This window comes from Neodiprion fabricii, chromosome 6, assembly GCF_021155785.1.
Source record: "Neodiprion fabricii isolate iyNeoFabr1 chromosome 6, iyNeoFabr1.1, whole genome shotgun sequence".
Lineage (NCBI taxonomy): Eukaryota > Metazoa > Arthropoda > Insecta > Hymenoptera > Diprionidae > Neodiprion > Neodiprion fabricii.
Genome location: NC_060244.1, coordinates 24153093 through 24174653, shown reverse-complemented (window position 1 = coordinate 24174653; position 21561 = coordinate 24153093). Strand labels below are relative to the sequence as shown.

General features: G+C 49.1%; 1 protein-coding gene and 1 long non-coding RNA gene across 4 annotated transcripts in view; both read right to left on the bottom strand.

Annotated features, from left to right (window-relative positions):
- Window positions 1-21561, bottom strand: part of LOC124184721 (myocardin-related transcription factor A-like) — a 168716-nt gene that overhangs the window by 49356 nt on the left and 97799 nt on the right. For both annotated transcript variants that reach the window (XM_046574752.1, XM_046574753.1), the window contains exons 2-4: window positions 9251-9351; window positions 8900-9135; window positions 8518-8756 (exon numbers count right to left, since the gene is read on the bottom strand). In XM_046574752.1, the coding sequence (XP_046430708.1) occupies window positions 8518-8756; window positions 8900-9135; window positions 9251-9351 (576 nt within the window). The remainder of the gene's footprint in view (window positions 1-8517; window positions 8757-8899; window positions 9136-9250; window positions 9352-21561) is intronic.
- The window catches only part of LOC124184731, a 32370-nt gene continuing 31658 nt past the window's right edge, over window positions 20850-21561 (bottom strand). The window contains exon 4 of one of the 2 annotated variants that reach the window (XR_006871249.1): window positions 20850-21119. This is a non-coding gene — a long non-coding RNA (uncharacterized LOC124184731). The remainder of the gene's footprint in view (window positions 21120-21561) is intronic. The other variant, XR_006871248.1, reaches the window with a different exon arrangement.

The window sequence follows — 21561 nt, the reverse complement described above, 5'->3', positions numbered from 1 at the left end:
GGCGCCGGGCAATATTTCTTATTATACCGCTATTCGAGGTCGCTTGCAGCTGAATCAGTCGAGACGTATAATATGTATAAGAGGGAACAGACGTCTCGTGGTTGAGGAAATAAAAGCCCGGCGGTAAGGTCCTAAACTGCACGAGATGCGGCGCAGATGACGAGGAGGTAAGTTTACAAGGCTGCGCAAGTCGGGGGACGGATAGAGAAGGTGAAAAATGGAGAGGGGGCTGCGGGCAACCTGCTTGAAAATAGCCTTGATACATTTCGCCTACACCGTAGTGAAGAAATTGTTTTTCCTGCACCTTCCGCGTGGTCGTATACCGGCATGGGCGTCCAGGGACACGTCAGCGAAGTCCTGCAGCGCTCTGTCGTCGCCACTCTGCAGCAACGGATACCCAATGCCTAATCAGCACCACCGACGATATTTGCCCTGAGCGTTTTTGCTCAATTCTCGTCGGTCCCGCGTGGGATGATAAGATTTTGGATTGTTTCAGGAAATGATACGACACAGTATTCAGAGTGTAAACTTAACGGCCTTGGTGATAAAGTCATGGTCCGGTACCGCGTTGCGTGTGTACAATGCTGAGTTTCGCAGAAAAAAACGGAGGAATATCGAACAAACGAATCAGGTATAATTGCACCACTTTCGAATAGTAATCCCGGTCGTTGTCGTAATAGCTTATCATGCCGCGGGAGCACCTGGTCAGAATTGGATAAAGTGGTATCGACATTTGTTGGATCTAATTGTAGCTCTCTCGACTCCGGGGATCTGCGTCGCGAGGACGCATAACTCTGAATCCCGGCATTTACACGGTGCGCGACAGCGGGCAAGAACGATAATTGAAATATCTATAAGAGGTAAGTAATATACGGTAGGAAGCGGCGTGCTGCTGTACATACATTGGTAGTCACCAGGCACGTGTCCGTGGTTGAAGCGATGGTGCGGTTATAATTCACGAAAGGCCGAGAGAGCGAGAGAGCAGGAGAGAGATAGGGAGGTCAGAGCAACGTTCAGGTGCATCAAAATATTTTTTTTACGGATCAGCGCAGCGATCAGGTGTTCATAGCGGAAAGGAAGGACACGCGGCGATATCCGGACGAAACCAGGTGGCGTGGGTACCCTAGGAAATATCATACCCCGGTGCACGATCACGACGACGGTGATTCGTTGTGTTAATACACGGACAATGGAGCGTGGGTTTAAGTCATCGTCGTCCTGCGTGGGATAACTTTATCGCCTTGACAGCCAAGTCGAAAACAACCGAGATTCGTTCTTCCTCTCCCTTTCGAGCTCGATTTCGTTGCGAGATCGTGTTTCGGAACTGCGATCGACCTTGAACGTACCTACCTTTATAATTTTCAATTTAAAACACGATCAAACGCACGATGTCGGAGCCTATCGGTAGGTACCCAATACTTGAACTAACTGGGTTTGTTACACTCAAATTAAACGCGGCGACAGTTTCTTCCAACAGTATGCATCGCTGGAATGCAGAGGACCATGCACATTCTGGATTCCACCGAAGACCACTGAATTTCTCCAGTTTTAGACCGAAGAACCACGAGTGCTTTCTCGAGTAGACAATGTTCCTGTCCAATTGCAGATAATATATTCCGAATACAAATAATGTAGAGGTGGAGGAAAACTCAATGTGAAAACCTGGGTTTCAAATTTATCCACGATGCAACTGCGGTACGCACCAAATTTGTAGTGTATAATGACAAGAGATATGATCGATAGGATGAATCCATACATGGACAAGCAGGGTGGGATGTATTAGGTTTCTTTTGAAATTTGAAACACTCATCCTTCCAATTTGCCGAATACCCTGCCGAGCCAAGGTTTTCCAGGTCGTTATAAACACCCCGAGTAGCAGAGCCAAGTTGAGAAACTGACTCATTTGAGAAACCGGTTTAATCACTGCCTTCTCATTTCACTTAAACTCGAGAATACTATAATATACGAATCTGCAAGGAGAAAACCGCGTGCACCGTTGCAGTGCCTGCAGACAAAGTTGGATGAGGTTGTATTACAAGAAGCGATCGTTACCGCATCGACGCCTCCGCGGGTACCCATAGATACCTGATCGAATTCGGTGGCGAATGCTGAGGGAACGAACGCAGGAGAGCGATTTCGCAGGCGGTCGACGTTGGTACAAACCAGCGACATTAGCGTAGGCAGAGCATGGCGTAAAAGATCCGGTAGGTAAGTCGCGGTTTGCGTGCCAGCGGTGCACAGTCACGGATATAGCGGAGGTAAGGCTGCAGGGGATTCGGGATGACCTTTGGAGAGGTCACTCGGCCGTGCCTAGCGCGTCGCTAATTATTTATCCCGCGGGTTATTAACGCGAAATTACCCTTTCGCGCGGAGATGCAATGCAAACTCCCACAACCCCGACTGCAAGAATCGCGGCGTACGTGATCTGGATGCACGTACGCTTCGCGTCTTCATCCTCCTGGACTCTCACTACGTCTTCTCTTTATCTCCCTAGGCGGACCTCGGTCGGCGGGATATTCGGCCGTTGTGGGTTAGTGGGTCTAATTAGCAATTAGCAATTAGCAATTAGCAATTTATCTCACTTTAATCACGAAGTTGCATAATGCATTCGTTCCCTGCAGGGGAGGAGGGAGCGCGATCATCTCTGACGTACCTGCCACCTCTGCACCAAAGGCGCCCGCGGCGCGTCGAGAGAGGCGGTGATAGAAAGTTCCGAAAAATTGTCGAATATTCCGCGCTTAATTAACCTCGCGAAAGGGCAATTATCCTGCATCGTGACGACGGTGGATAATTATTTTTACGCTTCGATTTCGACCGTTATAGCCCGTGTATGCGGGACACCTCGTATCTTTGCTCACCACCTGGGAGGCCCTCGAGGAAATTCGCGAAAAACCGTTATCTCAGCTTCTCGGCGATTTCTTCCAGATCCGCGCTGTGCCAAGTCGGGTCACAGATCACAATTTTAATTCCAATGATCTCTGGCCTCGTGACTGCCGGTGCAGGAACTACCAAATAAGCGCATGCACTTACGGTGCAAGCAAGGAGAACAGAATCGCTAATCTGTTGAGCATCGGTTCGGCAAAGTGCAGCGAATCGATCACTCCCAAACGGACAAAGTAACCGAGTCGCCGTGGTTGGGTATACTTTTTATTTACCGCGTTTCGATCACGTCGAGACTGCCAGTCAGTCATACAAAAGAGAGTATCGCGTAACAGGGAGGCGAGCTTGTAATACCGCGTCAAGAGATAAAGCTGATTGAGCGAATTATCAGCTGATTATCTTAATTAGACGGTTATTGTTGTGTCCCACGCTCTCTGACGCCCACGGTTTTCGGGTCCGGGTTCGAAGCTCGCCCTCCTTCCTTCCTCCGTTTCGAAATTGGTGCGGATATTTTGCAGGTTGCCGCGGGTCGATCCCCGGTTATTCGAGTATACCCGGCATTCACTCCGCGAGCGTAGGCATTCGGGTTTCTGTCGATCCCGCGATTACGGGAAGAGTGACACGTCGTACGGTCTGCTCGGTGATGGATCGTAAACACGAGTCCCGCGTATACCGGATTATTCCTTGACGGCAGCTGGATTCGGCCGCGAAATAAATTGCTCATCTTAAGTACGTGTAACAGGGTGATTCAGGTACCATACGACGGAGAATTTCATTTCTCGAGGGTATTAGATTTCGTGTCGAAACTACGAGATGCAGATTCTCTTCAGCAGCGTCAATCACACTATAGTACGACAAGGTTGATTCTAGCATTCAGCGATGTTGGTCGATCAATAACGACGGTTTTCTACGCGAGAGTGCGCTTACCAATTGACGCTGCACGAATCGCATAGTTGAGTTTACGCAAACTAGGATCGACTTTCATGGAATTTGAGGAACGTTCGGTTCAGCGCTTGCAAGTTAGTTTTCACGGCGCACCAAAATCACCCCGTAAACGAAACGGTTGTCGAAGCTCAGAGAAGCGCGTGCAGTTATCAATATAAGTCTGTAGAGTCGCAAGCACGAACCGCAGCCTGCCGCCAACGGACGTGGGGCAACTTGGAAACTGCAGTTATTGTTCGGCCAGTCGATTTATGCGCCTCGTATAATAGTTATAGGTGCCCACAGTCCAAGCATACGGGTAAATCCTAACACCGCCGATACGAGGACCGCCCACTTTGTCGTATTTCTGTACCAAGTTCCTCATCGAGACTCCGTAGAGTCATTCAAAACAAGCATCTCGAATCCGCATCTGGGAATTATTTATCAAGGATTGTGCAGGGTGGTCCGATCATTCCCACGTCGCTCGGTCATTCCTTGTCTCTTGCGATTTTCAACCGGCACGTTTATCGTGGATTTCGCGAGGCGGAGCGTCCGCGATACCAGCGCCATAAGGCCGCAACGCGGAAGGAAGAGAGGAAGTACCGTTGACCCTGGAACGTGTCGCGGGTGTCGCGGATGCCTCAGGACTCGGTCATGAGAGTTCTTTGGCTCAAGGGTTTCGCGCGCGTCTCGCATACTAAAAAACCAACTTCCTTCTTCTCGTTACTGCTTTCCGTCACAGTGCCTAGTCGCCGATGAATTCTAATTGCTCGCGGGTTTCCGAACGGAACAGTGATAGCACGATAACTTATCCGCGCTATTGAACGGGCAAGTAAAATTCGGACGTTATAATCCGCGGCGTGCAAGTGATCGCGGTCAGGGATTCTTAACTCCGTGTGATTTCTCGTGCGTAAAATTTTGCCGATTTTCAGATACATTTCAGCGAGACGTTGCGACCGTGGTGCGGTATCGGTCCCGTTAGTTCGGTCGAATGCGAGGATATGCTTCCGCCGGGGAAGTGCGACGTCTGCGGATCGCCGCGATGTTTATACATGCAGGAGACGCCTCTCGGTCGTGCTCGATGACTGCAGCAGTTATTTTGGTGCTGCCAATTATTAACATGCGCTGTTCGGAGGTTCATAAATTCAAGAAACAGTCGCAGTGAGTATATTGTAACGAAGTTGTGTTTACACCCTTTATACACCCTGGCACGGCTGATGCCGACATAATATTCTTCAAATGTTTAATCATTTTTATAACGTGCGGTTACTCGACCAACCAATGTTATTGTAATAACAGTCAGTATCCAAACTTTAACAGGAGTACTTCGGTTCCAAAATATATCCACTTTTACGCATATTAATCGCCGTGAGGCTTCTTTTGCTTCAGCCGCTTTAAAAAATCCGACCATCCGGAGACGAAGGTACGTAACCGACCTTATGCAGACCAGAAAAATCTCGGTAATTTGGAAAGCTTGTACAATCGTAGGTGCGGATCTGTGCAGGCACAACATGCACACAGGTACTCGAGCGAAGTGCAAAGTGGAGGGCGTGATGCGGAATCGGACTCTGCAGTGAGCCATAAAAGTTGCCAAGCTTTTTATGATCAGAAATGGAAAGTTATGATCTTGTTTTCGTTCAATTAATTCGACTGGGTGGAGTGCGCAGAGACGTCCGTCTGTGGCACGTTGCAGGTCGCGGAGAGCCGTCGAAGCAGCACCCGCAATATACAACCGAGGCGAAGGTAGTGTTAAAACACGTTTTTATACAGGCATTTATAATTGGGCGCCTCGTTGGTTCCCCGAGTGTTAAACCGACGGGCGATCTTTAGAATTATTACCATTCGCTGGCGGCTAGAAGCGTAATTATGATGCTTAGCGTTCTAGCCCAGGATATGAAATTATTTTTTGATTACATACCCGTTGTTTGGTAACGGTTATTAATTCGACGGCGATATTGCACCGGTCTGAGTAAGATATCTTAATTAATTTCCCTATCTCGCACGATTTTCATCCTCGCCTCATTTGTTCCTCGCAGGACGGGAGACCCTTAGACTTGACATTCGCCTACCGCCTGAACGCCTTCCTACGCCCCGGGTCACCTCGACACCGCTTATACGTGACGCACCGTGTTACACGTGTAGGTCGCGACTCGCCCAGACCCACCGTTTTGCACGATCGGCTTGCTTTACTTTCCGATCGGCTCTCCGCAGAGTCGTACTCGGCCGGTTCGCCCACGGCCCGCCTCCCGTATGAATATGCAACGACATTGTATGATTTATGTACCTAGACACCGGTATTGAACGGAACGAGTCGCGCTTTGCGCTGCTATCACTCGCGTTTCATTCAGAGACCTGCGCCATAAATGCGTTCATAGATCGGTGCGCGCCATTCAACGATAATACGTTTACCCAGGAAGTAAACAATTGACGGGATTTCGAATCGTCGGAAGGCAACTGGACCGATCGATTCATCGTATTTTCGTTTCTGCCGAGGAAGGGAATACCTGCCTGCTGCAGGAGCTGCATGGCTGGATATTTAGACGTAGGAGAGAGGCTGGATGGTAGTGGCAAGTGCGGTGCGTGGCTTGGCTCTAAACTGACGTTTGTCAATTAAGCCTGACGCGAAGCAGGGGAGCGTGTCGGGCAAAAAACATCGGCGAAGCTGACCGGCAGTCAGGTGGATGCGGATAGTCGTCACTCCTCGCGTCTCGCGATCAAATCGATCCTCGGATCGCTCATTAACCGCTCGGTGATCCTGAGCGGGTCTTCAGCCCTTCTACCGTCATTTCACTCGACTTTTCCCTCTTTTTCTCTTCAATAACTTTTTGCTCGTCGACCGGCCCCGATGCGACGTTCCCGGATTAACCTGCACGCCGATACGGGGTGAAGTTGGAGCGCCGGTGATCCACGGAGGCGTGCAGCGCACGCACGCATGCACGCACCTCAAAGGTGGGCGCGCACCGTGCCTTCGTTCGCGGGAGAAAAAGCAAGGTGAGGCCCAGGGCGAGTCGAGGCAACCCGATCGACGAGCTAAGAGATCGGGGAAGAGAAGGGACCGACCGGGGCGCGAGAGATACGGTTAGGAGTCTATTTATACCGATGATGTCACCTCTCTCGTTTCCTACGCTTTCGCGATATCATAACCACCACTTCGAGCGCATGGCTGTAGCGGAGCAGAGCAAAGCAGACCAAGGCAGGGCAGGGCAGGGTAGCATGTGCCCACGCACGTGACGTCCTCCCGCAGAGATCGACGGAGATGAGAGAGCGAGAGCAGGCACGGAGATCCCACCCAATAATCTACAAGATATCGGTACTCGGCCATGCGCCCTTCAGATGCTCCGAAGATTTTGAGGAGGCGAAAGATATTTTCCGATTTCACGATGTATTTGGTGCAAACTTTTAATAAACGAGATACGATACCTGAACCTCTTTTGATTTTTGCAACGTCGAGTTACATACTCGTAAAGCGTTCAATTTCTGTAGTCCAACTAATTACCGTGAAAATAAAGAGAGAGTTAATCGATTATTTAATTTAAATATAACCAGCGAGCCAGGGTCGGGAGTCCGTAGTTTAATAACGCATCGGAGTAATGCATCCCTTTAAACCGGCTCGTAACAGGCCCCGGAATTCCAGGGTACAGCTGCGTAATAACAGAGCGCTGTTTTTAACATGGCGCCAATTATTGGCGCTTAGGAGTCGTTATTAGTTGCGCATTACAATGCACCCGCTTACCGAACGCGCACGAGGCCTGGGCATTCGGCCGAAGCGATGCAGCAGCTACGTACTGCATCGTAAATGTGCACTTGCCTTGAAAGTGATTACAAGTTATAACTGTATCGTTTATTCAGGATAGACGCGCGGACGATTTGTATTCCAGGGATTATGGCGCAGTTGATGTGATGCCTGGCTAACGCGCGGGGATATTTCCCGCTTTAATGCGGCTAAATGGTAGCCAGTAACAATAACAACACGGTAAGAAACAATCTTGTAACGATTGGAAGGATGAATGGCGGTACATGTAATAACGAAGCATTCGATTGAACGCGTAAGCGAACCTCAGAGCAGTTATACAAATTTTCCAGTAGGTACACATTAGGATTAGTGAATGGGATGTGTTTTTAACGAGTCAATTATTTTGATTCCGCTTTGATAAAACATGTGATTTAAAACCGTAAAACTCCTATTCATACCGAGATGGTCTTTCAAAAATAACGAAACGATAAAAAATTGTTGTATATTTTCAAACTCTGTACAAGTTAGAAAATCTGAGGGTTGGCTCTGTTTCAGACAGTTCGTGTCTCGTGACGATTTTTTTGATTTGCAGAAAGACGCGAGAAAGATCGGATGGGTATGCACGCGTGTATACCTACGCAGAAAGTTCAACCAGATCGTGATTAATTAAGTGGCAAAGAAATGAAATCGCGATCTTATGAATATTCATAGGCAGGCAGACTGCAAATGTATTTCGCATACACGATCGAGTCAATTTCAGTTTTAACGGAAAGCCACGCGATCATGGCTAACGAGATGGGACAAGTCCGGTAGCGGTTTGCGTGGAGGTGCGCTGCTACTCCTTTTCAACGGATAGCATCCCGTATAGTGAACGATCGTGCATAGGCTATCAAAGCGTACATTTGTGTGCCACGTGCGTGTCTCGACGCACACAGAGGCAGGAACGGAGAGAAAGGAAGAAAGAGAGAGACGAAGGTACTCACACTCCTTGTTGCGGTCCATGGCGTGTTGAAGCGGAGAGTCGTCGACCTCCGCCTTTGGCGGCGATTGGCTGCCCTCTGCCATCCCCGTGCAGCCCGGTCCCGACGGTCCTGTTTTCCCTGCTGCGGATGTCACCGCTTCCACCGCTGCTTCCAATATTTTCTCCTGCTCCTGCTGCTGCTGGTGGTGGAGCTGTTTTTGTTGCTTCTTATTGTTTCCACCCTCCACCGAGCGCTCCCCCCTAACACCGAACAAACAAATCTCAGGTTCACTTCGCGGCTTTTTCTTCCCGTAAAACCCATCTACCTCCGCGGAATTTTGCTAATACAAAGAGAGGATGATTCGTGAAATGAAATCATCCCGTCAGAGAAAGTAAAGTCTCACCTCTCCTCTTTGGCGTCCCGTTTTACTTTCTTGTCTACTTTAGCGTCCTTGTCTTTTTCCTTAACTCCTTCCGTCTTCTTATTCTTTGACTTGGATTTGTTACCGTTCTTTGCGGTTTTGTGGGGTTGTTGTTGTTCTTGCGAGGTGGTACCAGCGGCTGCCGTCGTGGTACCGTTCGTCAGCTGTGACGATGAGCCGCTCGAGGACGAACCCGTCGCTCTGCTGCTCGTGTAATCCTGCGGAACACCCAAGTGGGACCAAATTATACCGACAACGAGACTCTGGGCCATTGTTATTTTCGCGATAGATGTTTTGCGAAAGTCAAATGTGCAGCTTAAACAATTGTTTTACCTTAAACCACTCGGGGTATATGGCACTGATGGTATCGAGGAGGTCTTGATCCAGTTGAATCCTCCAAAAGGGAGAGCCGCTGTCCAACCTGTGGCTAGACTCTGAAACATACGAGGAGAAAAATACTTCGTTAGAAAATCAATCATGCGCCAGTCGTTGAAAGCACAAGGTATTGGAAACTAAAGGGATGTTCGTTACTGTGTGTCATCGCGACGGTTTCACAAAAAGAGCGATCTTTGACCGGGTGTTTCAATCTAGGTAAAATAAAGCAGAGGGGAAAGTTTCGAACAGAGAGCATTTTCCATTGGACTGATCGGGCAAGCAAATTCGAGTCGAATCCTCGGAAGGATTTCTTCCCTTGGTCTTTGACAAGAAATAACGGTGGTCACGGTGGACAATGGAATTGTCCGTGGAGTTGGTCGACAATCAAAATAATGTTCTCGATCACACTGAAAAATTTCATCGGCATACTCAAAGTTCCATTGCCTGCCCCTTAAAAATAATTTCTTCCCCATAAGGGCTAATGGTCAGGAGCGACCGATAGCTCAGCGGGTAACATCGGCGGATCGAAACCTTCGGGAATCCAGCGTTGCGGTTTCTTTCGCGCATTCCATGGAATTCCCTGTCTAATTTAAACGTCCAGTCGGGTCGCCTCGGCGTTGAAAGCAACAGAGGGAAGCGTCGCGTCCCGTCGGTGGGGGGAGGAGTATCCGACGGGGATGACGGCGGGGGTATCGAGACGCTGCAGGATCACCGCAGACATTGGTAAAGTAGAGACTTAAAAGTTGAGGATCGGAGGAGGAGCTGGGGGAGGGACGAGAAGGAGAGCAAGAGACGTGGACCTCGTTACGACGGCATTCTCTGACCGGGGCCCGACGCGTGCCCAGCCTTCCTGATCAACTCCGGGTGAGCTCGTTCCTCGATGTCTCCCGCGGGACTTTCGGGCCACTCCGTTCTTCGTTCCTGTCGAATTTATCAGCTCTCTGTGCCACGGCACCGCCGCCAATGCCTCGGTGCATACCTGCCGCGATGCGGTGATACGTCGTCGATGCTCCACGAGCCGGGTTGCCGGAGACACCTATGCCCACTGTCCGTCGGTTGGGCAAGACGATCTGGCCGAGGGATTGAGTTAGGAAAGGAAATTGTACCAGAGAAAGGACTACGAGAGTGACAAAAAGAGGCGTCGCACCTTGGAGCAGTTCGTGAAAGTCGAATGGATGGATAAGGTTCATAGTCGGTCGGGGGAACGAGTAAACGGAACAAATAAACTAGAGGACTCTCATCCTCCTCCGGTGCTGATGGGCTGATCGGAGACATAGAACAAGGAGGAACAATTGACCGTTCGATGTTCGGTAATTCCTTTAAAAAGTCCGAGACCACCTTTCCTCGTCACGAACCAGCCAGTGGGAACACACCCGAGCAGACATGCCAACGACATTCCCGAAGTGCACCGGAGTTTTTCGCGGCTGCCGAGGCGGTGACGAGTGACTCAGCTTCGGAACGGCCTGTCCTCTCTTATTCTCCTCTCCTCCGGCTATATTCCTCTTTCCTTTCCACTCGCGACAAACCCGATCGATACACTCGGCCTCCAGCGCCGCGGTCCTGGTTCAGACCGGACCTCGAAGATTTATCTGCCCGAATTTCGCCGGGGGACCGATGTCTGCGCGATTCCAAGGAATGTATTTCGCATTCGGCCTCTTCACGGAATATGTTCCAGGTCCACCTTGTTTTTCGTTACTCTTTTCAATTACAAACGAGGTCTCTCCGCAGGGCTCTATTATTGTTTTCCTTCTGACACGGTACAAAGCTGCTCGCCACCTTAACGGCCAACTTTTCTACGGTTGCCTTCTTTTTGCACATCAACAGCGGGATCATATCGGATCGGTTCGCTCGTCCACGATGATCGGTGGAACTACGACAGTGGAGATATTTTCACGCGATCTTCCAGCAGAGATATCAAGGGTCAAAGAACATCCCTCGGGACTGACGAAGTTGGCCCGGTACGTGATCCCCGTAATAATTCCACTCCGACCAATCACCGACTTTTTACAATATTCGTCGAACGAGATTTCGATCATGATGTATCGGTGGCGAGGATCGCGTCGCCGCTATTAGGCGCACCGCGGTACTTTTTGTACCAGACGTACCCGCATGTCCTAACATCGTGTCCCAACACGCGTTATAACCATAAGTAATAAAACGTATCGATGGTACCGGGTAGATGTATGCCAGGTATCGAGTCAAGACGGCGAACCTAGCCAGCTATCGACCAAGGAATGATTCACCGCGTGATTTACAGCTGTACCAGTGCCGCTTGCTCGTGTATGCATACTGATTGACTATCTATTCTGCTCTCGAGGACTATAGCCCACTAATCATTTATTGGGTTAAGGTGAAATCTCAAACCTGCTTCGTGCCTGGATATTACACGCTGTACAGTGTGACCTGACGGCGTGAGAGTATCGTCGATTGTGCCCGGCTGTCCTGCCGTGCCGTGGTGTAGCAAGGGGTACCAGAAAAATTCTGCCTCGAGCCAACGAGACTTTCTCATGATGATTATTCCGTGTCACATTTCTGACGATCAGCGAGACTTCGAGCCGGCAGCTGGCGGGTTGACGTATTTTCTTTCCTACGGCACGCGCCACATAAACATATCCCTGTCCCCCACGTGGGTACGCGGCAGCGTGGAATGCGCGGCACCTCGAGACAAAACCCAATTCCCGATCATCTGGTCCGTTTGAAGCCTACGATACGTAGATAGCGTAATTTATGCCCGGACGGTTTTGAACTCGCTGTAGCGTTACGCGAGTTCTAAAGCCGCAACAATACTCCATAATCTTCGGACGATCTTGCCCGGGTCGCCTGGCCTTTAATCTGGCGCAACGACCGACATCCGGAACGCAAAATAATCCCACACTGGTTTCGATAGATAGGCCATAAAGCATCGGGTTCACCGTTCAAAGAGCGATATCATCGTCACATTGCACGCGGCCCTAGGACCGCGCGCAAGTTTTACCTAATCTCAGTGAGAGCGATTGCGGCAAAACATTGTACACATGTTTGCGTTTCCTATCGAATTCGCCAACACGTGGGCAAGCACGCCTTCTACGATTTTCGACGATCTTGACCCGCGGAGTGATTTCCGTGAGAGCTGTCTTCCAAGATTATAATACAACTCTTGGCGCTTTTATTCGCATTTTCTTACACAGAATACACCGACAAGGTTGGCTCGTGGTTTGACTGCGTACGAGTGAGTAGGCATGATCATACAAGTTGCGGTCGGCGTGTAGTCAATGGAAAAATCCGGTAGACAGAGAGAAGAAATGCCGTGACCTGAATGAAAGGACCTTCGGATCTTTGATAGAACTATAGTCGGGCGGTAACGTCGACGTAACAGGGACTGAGGCTATAGCTAGGAGTTGGGTTGGACCCAGGTCGGTAAGAACGCAGAGCCTGCGCGGTAATCAATCATTTCGAACGCGATGTTTAAACAATAAATCACTGTTGGTTTTGTGCTCGAACGTGATACAAATTTCTATGCCAGTGAGCGTTACTGCGAACGCATTGAGAAGGAAGAAGCGTTCCTGCCTTCCGTTGACACCTCTGCTTAGGCTCAAACTTTTGAACGCTCGTCGATCTTACGGCTTGTCGTTTGCTTCAAACGTCGCACCTGACGAAGCTCCCGAAGAAAGGTAACGTTCAGTGTTTTACAGTAACTACCGTACGAGTTTCTACCTCCACTGGTTTCATTTTTGAATAGAAATAAGTCGAGTCGTTGCAATTCCACGTCAACAGCTGTTCAAATTTTGGTTTCACCGGATTTAGGGAGTATTTGGAGTCCGGGGTTAATCAGTGACGCTTTCATCGCCAGAGTTTTACCAGATTGTAATAAAAAAGAACGAATGAATGAACTCCCGTGAAGAGACGATAATCCACAAACAGGCTCCGTAAACAATGAAGCATTCCACACGATAGTCTAGCGCTTGTTACAACAACTTGCAAAGACATTAAGGTGGGGTTCACGCGGTGCAGTTTCCCATAATCACACGGTCGCATCTCCGTAGATGGCTCAGAGTCGGCACTGTTTGCGAAAACGCGAAGCAAGGATCAATTGAGGAGAAGGCAAGGGAACGGACAAGGGGCTTTCTGGTTCTTGCGCGAAGAAAGCGAGACGACCGTCCGTGCATGCAGCGAAGTGGATGGCAGAGGGAATGGCCGGTTCGCGGTGAATAGGAGGCGCTTGCAAGCAAGCAAGAAAACACACGACGCAGACACAAGGCACAATAGCCGTGCTTTGCTGCTCATTAGAGGCAGGGTCAAAGGTCCAGAAGACCCGCCGCTTTGTATTTGAGCGCACAATATCCACACATGAGCGGCTTTTTAAGGCCCCCAGAGAAGACACGCGCGGTCCACGGCGAACAATGCGCGTTGCTGTAATCAAGTGATTCAAACACGGGCAGCCGAGTCATATTTTCTGAAGACGAAGGCTAATTACTACGTTTCCAGCAAATCAGAGAACGACGCGAATGCGGGGTGATTAACTGGATTTCCCCCCCGTTCGTTAAAAGCAGGTATTTCCCTGAATAATGTCGCAGCCGCAGCGATCCTTGGTGGATGGACAAATCGTGCAAAACGGATCCCAGGAGTAGAAGAACGAAACTAAGGAGCTGAAGCTTAGCGGCTGCACGGGGTGGTCGTATAAATCGGATCGAATTCGCATCACGGCTGTCCACCGCGCAGCCCACACTTTGCATTGACTTAGGTTATTGTAAATTACCTGGGCGGATGGCCGGTGTTCTTCGACACCCACACGACCACCGGTCGGTAGGTACGCGAAGCCGCGAATCTAAGTACGAAGCATCGGCAAGAGTCGTGGACCACTTAACCCATAACCCTTAGGTCGGTATATCTTCCCACAAAGCATCGCGATGAATTCAATACTTCACCCCTCCTAACTTCCTCAATAAATTGACTCGGGAGTTATAACAACGTCGAGATTCTGCGCCGGTGCAGCCTTTGGCGAGCCAACTGAAAGCTGCGGGTTGGTGCAGGAGATGAATGGAACTTTTTATTGCTGTTTTTAGCACTGCTGACGTTGGCAGGACTGAATGATTGTCAGGCGTGGGCGGTTACGGTCCAGATTTGCAGCCGGGTGTAAATATTGCGGCAGGTATCGACTGACGTCTTTAGAGCTTGCGCGAGACCGGTGAAAGTTTGCATTTAGGAAGATGATTAATGCCGAATGTTGTACGCATTGTCCGCACTGCACTTCTGGGTTAAGCTGCGCGACTCGCCAGTTGTCAATCTCCCATCCGACATAGTCTCTTCAAACAGCGAACAGAGCGACGCGATCCGTCAATGCGTGTAAAGTATTGATATCGATTTCGCCACGAAAACATAATAATTATTCAAAATAAGCAACTGCATAATAAGCGAGGTTCGCCTACACGCTGCCGGAGACTGTCGGAGTAAAAAGACAAGGCCTCCCCATTCACCTAATCGAACGAGCACTGCAAGCCATAGGCACCTCACCTCACCTCTGCAGCTACACGGCGAGTATGCTCTCTCAATCGCGTCCTAGGATTTGTACTTTCCTTAGGTAGTTGGTAGTTGTGGTTTGAAATAGAAATGACATCATCGACAGTTTCTGCATGTGTGTACCTTGAACGTAACTTGAGCACGGAGGCGTATCAGCTGTGTCGTATCTTATTTCTTCCTTATCTTTTCTCTCTTTCTTCTCCTCTCCTCTCCTCTCCTCTCCTCTCTTCTCTTTTCTTCTCTTCTCCTCTCCCCCTTCGCACCCCGCTCGTCACTTCTAGAGAGTCGCGCGCGGCGTGTGTGGGTCGCGTGTCAGTAGGTATACATACCTACCTACTAGCTTATAGCTTATAGCTTGCATATTACACCAGTCTATGGTTATACCTTCCTACGTCACGCAATCTACAGTTTCTGCCCATGGATCACAAGCTACAGACTGCATTTCTCACATTGTTCAACACAAAATGTATTAGAAAAAAAAATTCGAACCACTACTAATTCTAATGAATTTATTAAATTATAGTGCTTTTATTTGGAATGATTAGGCAAATGATCAGTAAATGGAACGATCGAAGACAGAAGAAAAAATGGACAATCAAACTAGGAATATAAATGAGAAAAAAAAAACACGTTTATATTTTCTATAGTTATAAAATCGGTTCACGCAAATATCGCAAAAGATTTTTATTCCCTCCGTAAGTATAACGACAGAGGAGCACCCGATGTGTGACGCTGCGGGACTGGACCCATATGGGCCTTAGGGGGATGGCGTGTGCTGTTGACCCGGCATGGACCGGTTCAGACCCGGGTCATTTAATTCCCTGTACTTTTCTCCACCGTTTTCTGTTCTTTTCTATTTATTTTTATTTTTTCTCCGTCCGAGAGATTCCCTTTTTTTTTTCTTTTGGTTCATACAGTTTCTCGCTCGTATACCTGGCTGTGACGTCATGTGGGGGCGACTCGCTCGATCGCGCGGGCTCATGCGCGGTTTGGGCCCACGCGTTATCCAGGTGCGGAGAAACGTTAAGGCCCCGCCTCGCCCCCGCCGTCGTACAAGAATTTCAAAGACAATGCGAGTAGTTACGTCCGTCAGACGTCGACGTGAATGTGGTTTGAAAAAAACAAAACGACGAGCTTTCGATGCCTGCGAGCACAGGTGAAAATGATTTGCATGCTTCGCGGGTTCAAAAAGCGGCAAATATTATACACTGTGTATGTACGTGCATGGGCGTTCGATTTGTTTTCTGTATTCGTTTACTGATATTTTTTTCTTACACGCCATTTATTTGGCCCGCATCGGCTACGGTTCATTCGCACGATACCGATTCATTGTTTATTCGCTTGTTTGTTAATTATTCAGCGGAGCGTATGCGGTGGGCAACATCGGCAACGTGTATGTATATGTCGTTTTGCGTAGGCTCTGATGACCACGGGCCTTACGCCTGTGTACATCGCGTGTATGAATATGCATGTACGACGGTGTGTTTAACGTCCTAAGAACGAGCGATATTTACATAACGATCGGATCCGATTGGACTCGGAGCAACAGTTGAGGACGGACTCAAAGCGATTCCCGTCTTTGTCGATATCTTCTAATAAATTGGAGCCGCACGGTTGACGGTTTGGAAAAAGACACACGGCGGAACGTAGAGAAATGCACATGGAATTGTGCCGGCGTTTCTGAACGTTCGAGGGCCGGTAAGAAATGCGAAATAATTGATATTGGCCAAGATCTCGGAATCGCTGTGAAAAAGAAGAGAATAAATTGCTAATTTTATAACGAAAAGTATCGTCTCCGAATTTCGAGCGAGTCAAGTAGCGCTAGTAAGAACCCGCTAATTAATAATTCTACCATCTGATCGTTTCGTGGCAAAAATACCCGCTCCTGCATTTTTGCCGATCGTAGTTCGAAGAAGCCCGCAAGTATCGGCACAACTCAAACTCGTCGTTGATATAATACGGGTAGGTGTATAAACTCGCGTACGTTTTTCTTCTCCCTGTTTTATTTTCTTATTTACCTATTGATTTTATTTATTTATTTTTTTTTGCTTATCCTTTGCGCGCGAAGAAATTTCTTTTCTTCTATCGGATTCTCGAGGCCGGCTGTAATATTCTTTTCACAATTATTCCGCATCGATATTTCTAATTCGAAAGATGAAAAACATTTCACCGACTTATGTTTGCCAGCGGATTGCCAAGCTCACATTGAACCGCGAACGGTACGTACACACGTTATTACATACGGACACCGCATATAATGTCACGAAGAGGTGCGAACTCGGCGTTTGGCGCGCGCCTCGCCACCCACGGGACTGTAGGCGTGTGAGAGTTCTAATCAGCAATTTTAACAGAACGCGTATAATTATCGTCGCAAACACGTCGACTGCCATTTACGAACCCGTCGAGGACAGTGAACGGTGATTTCTCGCATTCGATAAGTTAATCGGCGTCTCGACGCGTGGCGCGTCTTACGAATCCCGTTGTACCCTGGTTCGAAAAGCCGGTACGTAGCGTTTTCATAGACAATTTACGAATCGGGGTGAAGCGAGGTAAGAGGGGCGGGGGGATAAGAGGGGGTGTTCCTTCTCCTCTACCATGTATTGTAAATCGTAGTAGTAAAGCAGGGGTATTGCGGCGTAATTATGCGTTAGACGAGGCAAGATTTATCGGGGATGGACGCGTCCTGGCCCTTCCTCCGGGGCAAACCTGCCGCCGAAGGGGGAGTCGGGGACAGGGAAAGATCGCGTGGGCGTCCCTGACAACTTAATGTTACTCCCTGCCCGCGTCGAGCTCAACGGGGGAGAGGTAAGAGGGCAATATGGAAAGACTCCGAACCCCGGTTAAATTATGGCCGTGAAGCGTCCTGGCGCCTCTGACGCGAACGAGAATATCGCATGGTCGAGAAGGAAATGAGATAAACAATCTCCCACGCGGCAATTGATGCTAATGAAGGATCGTTCGAGCCTCGGCGAGTCCCCGAGATGCGGAGTGTGGGTGAGGCGGACGCGTGCCCGACGAGGATAAAACCTGGAATTAGGTAAGAGTACGCCGGCTGCAGGCTAGCGGCGAGGAACCGATCGTTGGGAAATATGGAGAGGCGCTCTCGGATACGAAATCGATTTTTCAGACAAGTTTACGTTGCCCGAAACGTACATCTACTCGCGGGAAAAGAAAAACCCTTTCTTGCCTGTGAAAAACTCGACAAGTTACGACGTCGAGAGCGGAGTCGGCGCTGTACGCAAGGTTGCGGGAGAGGGCGTATCGATAGGAGAGACTCGGCGGTAGGTTTACTCCTAATGTTGCTCGAGGTGCATCCTCTCGCGTTGATCATTAATCACGAGCGTATACAAGCGAGGATAGTCGGTGATTAGCAGGCGCGAACATCGGTCGCAAGCCAAGGGAGAAGGAGGGAGAGAGAGAGAGAGAGAGAGAGAGAGACGGAGCGGGATCATCAAATGAACCCCGAGGATTCGGGGGGAGTAAAAAATGATAAAACCATTGATAGAAGCTAAGTGACTGGTTCTATTGAGGATTCGTACCGTGCCCTCAACAGCCGTCGTACCTCGAGGAGTCAATTGAGACATACCGACCTACGAATCCATCACGATTCACGCGGAGCGGCTGCAGTGCTTCTCTCCCCAAACGGACGAAGTATATTATTTAAATGCACGGTGTAGGGGGGTAAACGGGGCTAGGAGATTATAGAGCGGATTAATCGAAAGATAGAAACGGAAGTCGAAGCACGCGCTGGCGCGGCGCACACGCACCGGTCATTAGTTAGATCGGGTATTCCGTAGCGGCACGATATGCAGAGGCCCGGTTATAACGATACGCACTTCAGGCGGCGACTCCTCGTTTTACGAAAGTGCGCCGGACCACCGGCCTTGATTGTAAAAACCTACTTAGAGCACAAATTAATAGGGATTTTGGGGTACGTTCCGTTTAACGTCGATCGGGCGCAATTAACCAGGGTACCTCCCCACGCCTCCAAAATATTGTGAAGCCGGGACTCCCGAGATCTTAACGCGCGGACCACACGAAAAGCTCTTAAGACCAATTTCATATCGCGGGCCATGAAACAGAGATGCTATTAATTATTCATAGCTGGTTATACGAGACGAGAAAGCCGAAGCCTTACGAAAGTGGAGCTACCTGTGCCTCCGCACAGGCCGCGGCTTGCCGCTCCTGTCAATCTATCGCTCTTGTATCTACATCGTTTACTCTTCCGGACGGATTTAGGAGTTATTAACGATTTGCTCCGTGCCTCGTCCTTTTCTTTTTTACCCTTCGATTTTCGTAGTCTTATTGGAACTTCGTATTACAAACCACATCTGTAGACCTTCGAACCGCATAGCTGTACGTATAGTCGAGCCGTATCGATCCGTCTGTTTAAAAAGCAACGGTTAGCTACCGATCCATGCCCGTCGCAACTAAAGACCTCGCGACGTCACAGAATTCATCCGTGTGACTACGTCGTTGCGGGTGGCTGCACGACTTCCACCGCCGCCCACGCTTCGAAAGCTCCGGGCTTTAAGGTTATTAGGTGAAACCACGTGGGTGGTTGGCTTTTTGGGAGTCTCCGAGGCGGGCCGTCGTCAAACACCGAAGAGAAGAGGCCCTGCAGGCCCCGGTTCGTCCGAGTTGCGAGATCCCTCGACGGCGAGGTATGTAATTTCTCGAGGGTTCCTCCTAGAGGTGAACCTCCTCCGTGGTACCGAGGCGGGTCTCGCGTTGGCGATGGGCGAAGGGCACGAAGGGAGGCGGAAGAATAACGCGGGCGAATCCGAGGCGACAAGCATTGCCGATACGTTTGCACCTCGAACGTGTAATCAGAATCAATATGATGATTGTATAATTGTACGGTTGCCGCTTCCATGCGGCAGCTTCCATCGCGGCACTGGTAGCCGAGGTTTCGTTCGGCTCCCGGCCGAATGCCGATGCCTGATATCTTTCTCATGATTTATTACGCGTTGCCCGGTCATAATTCGAACCGGGAGAAATTCTCATCTCTGAGAATCGGACGGGCTTAACTTTGCTTGGACTCGGCCGAATCTCAAGAGGTTCGATTTATCGATGTAACGCTGCAAACGTGAAGCGGAGGAATTCTTTCCTTCGAAAAATAACAAACTACGACGTCTGTATCTCGCAGCTCAAATTACCCGCTCGGTTTATGTTACAATAATATCACGCGCCTCTCTTGTACCGGTTGCAGCAAATTTCGCCGCTACTCGAAATCGGAAGAGAGAAATAAAACCTGGCCATACTTTCAAAGTGCCGGCAATCATTATTCGCGATAGGTGAAACGGTACGAGGATATGCAATTACCGTGATACCACTTACGTAAAACTGTATACGAATCGCGTAAAATCGACAGAGGTAAGAGGGGGCTCGTTTCACGTTGTGACGTACGCGGATCCGACAAACTTGCGACTCTCTCATTCCAACTAATAACACGAAGCGATCATCTCCGAGGTAATATTCAATCTAACTTCCGTAATGAACGGATTGTAATCGATTATTAGAGCCAGGGATCGTTGGACCACACGCGTCAAGGATTTGGAAATCCGAAAATGATTGGATGTTAGCGGAACGGATAGCGACTCTTGGGATACAAATTATAGCGATACTATCGCTCTTTTTCATCTCAGGATTACGTGGCGCGTATCGATTTTTACACAGGAAAATACTCGGACGGTGTTCACTACGGGGAAATGAGGGTTAAGCACAACCGAGTTCCTCCACCTGTAGAACGAAAATTTTCCAAATACCCATCGCGCACAGATAGCCGTCAGAGGCGAGATTATCTTGTTATTTGTATTAGCTACCGCGCACCTTTCAATTAAACCGACTTGACACGGTTGACAGAAACGTCGTCTTCGAAAGGCTGCTAATAGATACATAAGAACCTTCTCTCTCTCGAGTCAGTATATTACAACCATAACTATTATCTTTATCGTACAATGAGTCTATCACGTGGCAAGTGGCTATAACGGCAGCCCGACAGCGGTCGTGTGTTCCAGTCATTGTGTTGTGTTACAATATTTCGTACGGCATGGAAGTAGATGAGAATAAGATTTATTCCACAAGGACGTTGTACAGCTTTCGTAACGATGCCTCTGGGGCCTTGCAGGGTATAGATATCAAACTGTCCCGGAATGTAGTTCAATTATTTGACAGAGCTTTGATTCAGCTCAAGTATTTCCACCTCTCGGGATGTTATGTGATGTCGTCCGAGTTTACAAGGCTTCTATATCCGCGGTTGCTGCTCGCTCGGCATTCTTGACGGACCAGGTGTTCCCTGTAGTAGTTACCCTTGCGGTGCTCCGTTTACCTGTTGAAAATTAGCGTTAATCGAAAAACCGGTAACACCCTCGAGGCGGTGCCTGTGATGGAAATTTTGAAATTTCAAACAATTCACGATGCGTATATTCAGCTCTCCGGAACTCCGCCGGCTAGGCGGTAGATTGTGACGATCCACCATGAAGCGGGTTGAATACGGGTTAAATATGAAATACGGCCGGTATACCGGCCTAGAACAAATTGGATTCACGCTACAGCGTTCAAGGCTGCTCCTCTAATTTATCGCCGAGTCCTCGTGGGCGATACGGAATTCTTGAACAATGGAGAGGGAATTCTTTTTTCCCACCCGATGTTTTTTACAATTTTTTCCTCCTTTATTTCCCATTTTTTACGCTTCTTTTTCCATTGTTTGTTTACACTATCCGTCCGTGCTGATCGGCAAGGGTCAGCGAACGTCAGCGAGATCCGTGAGC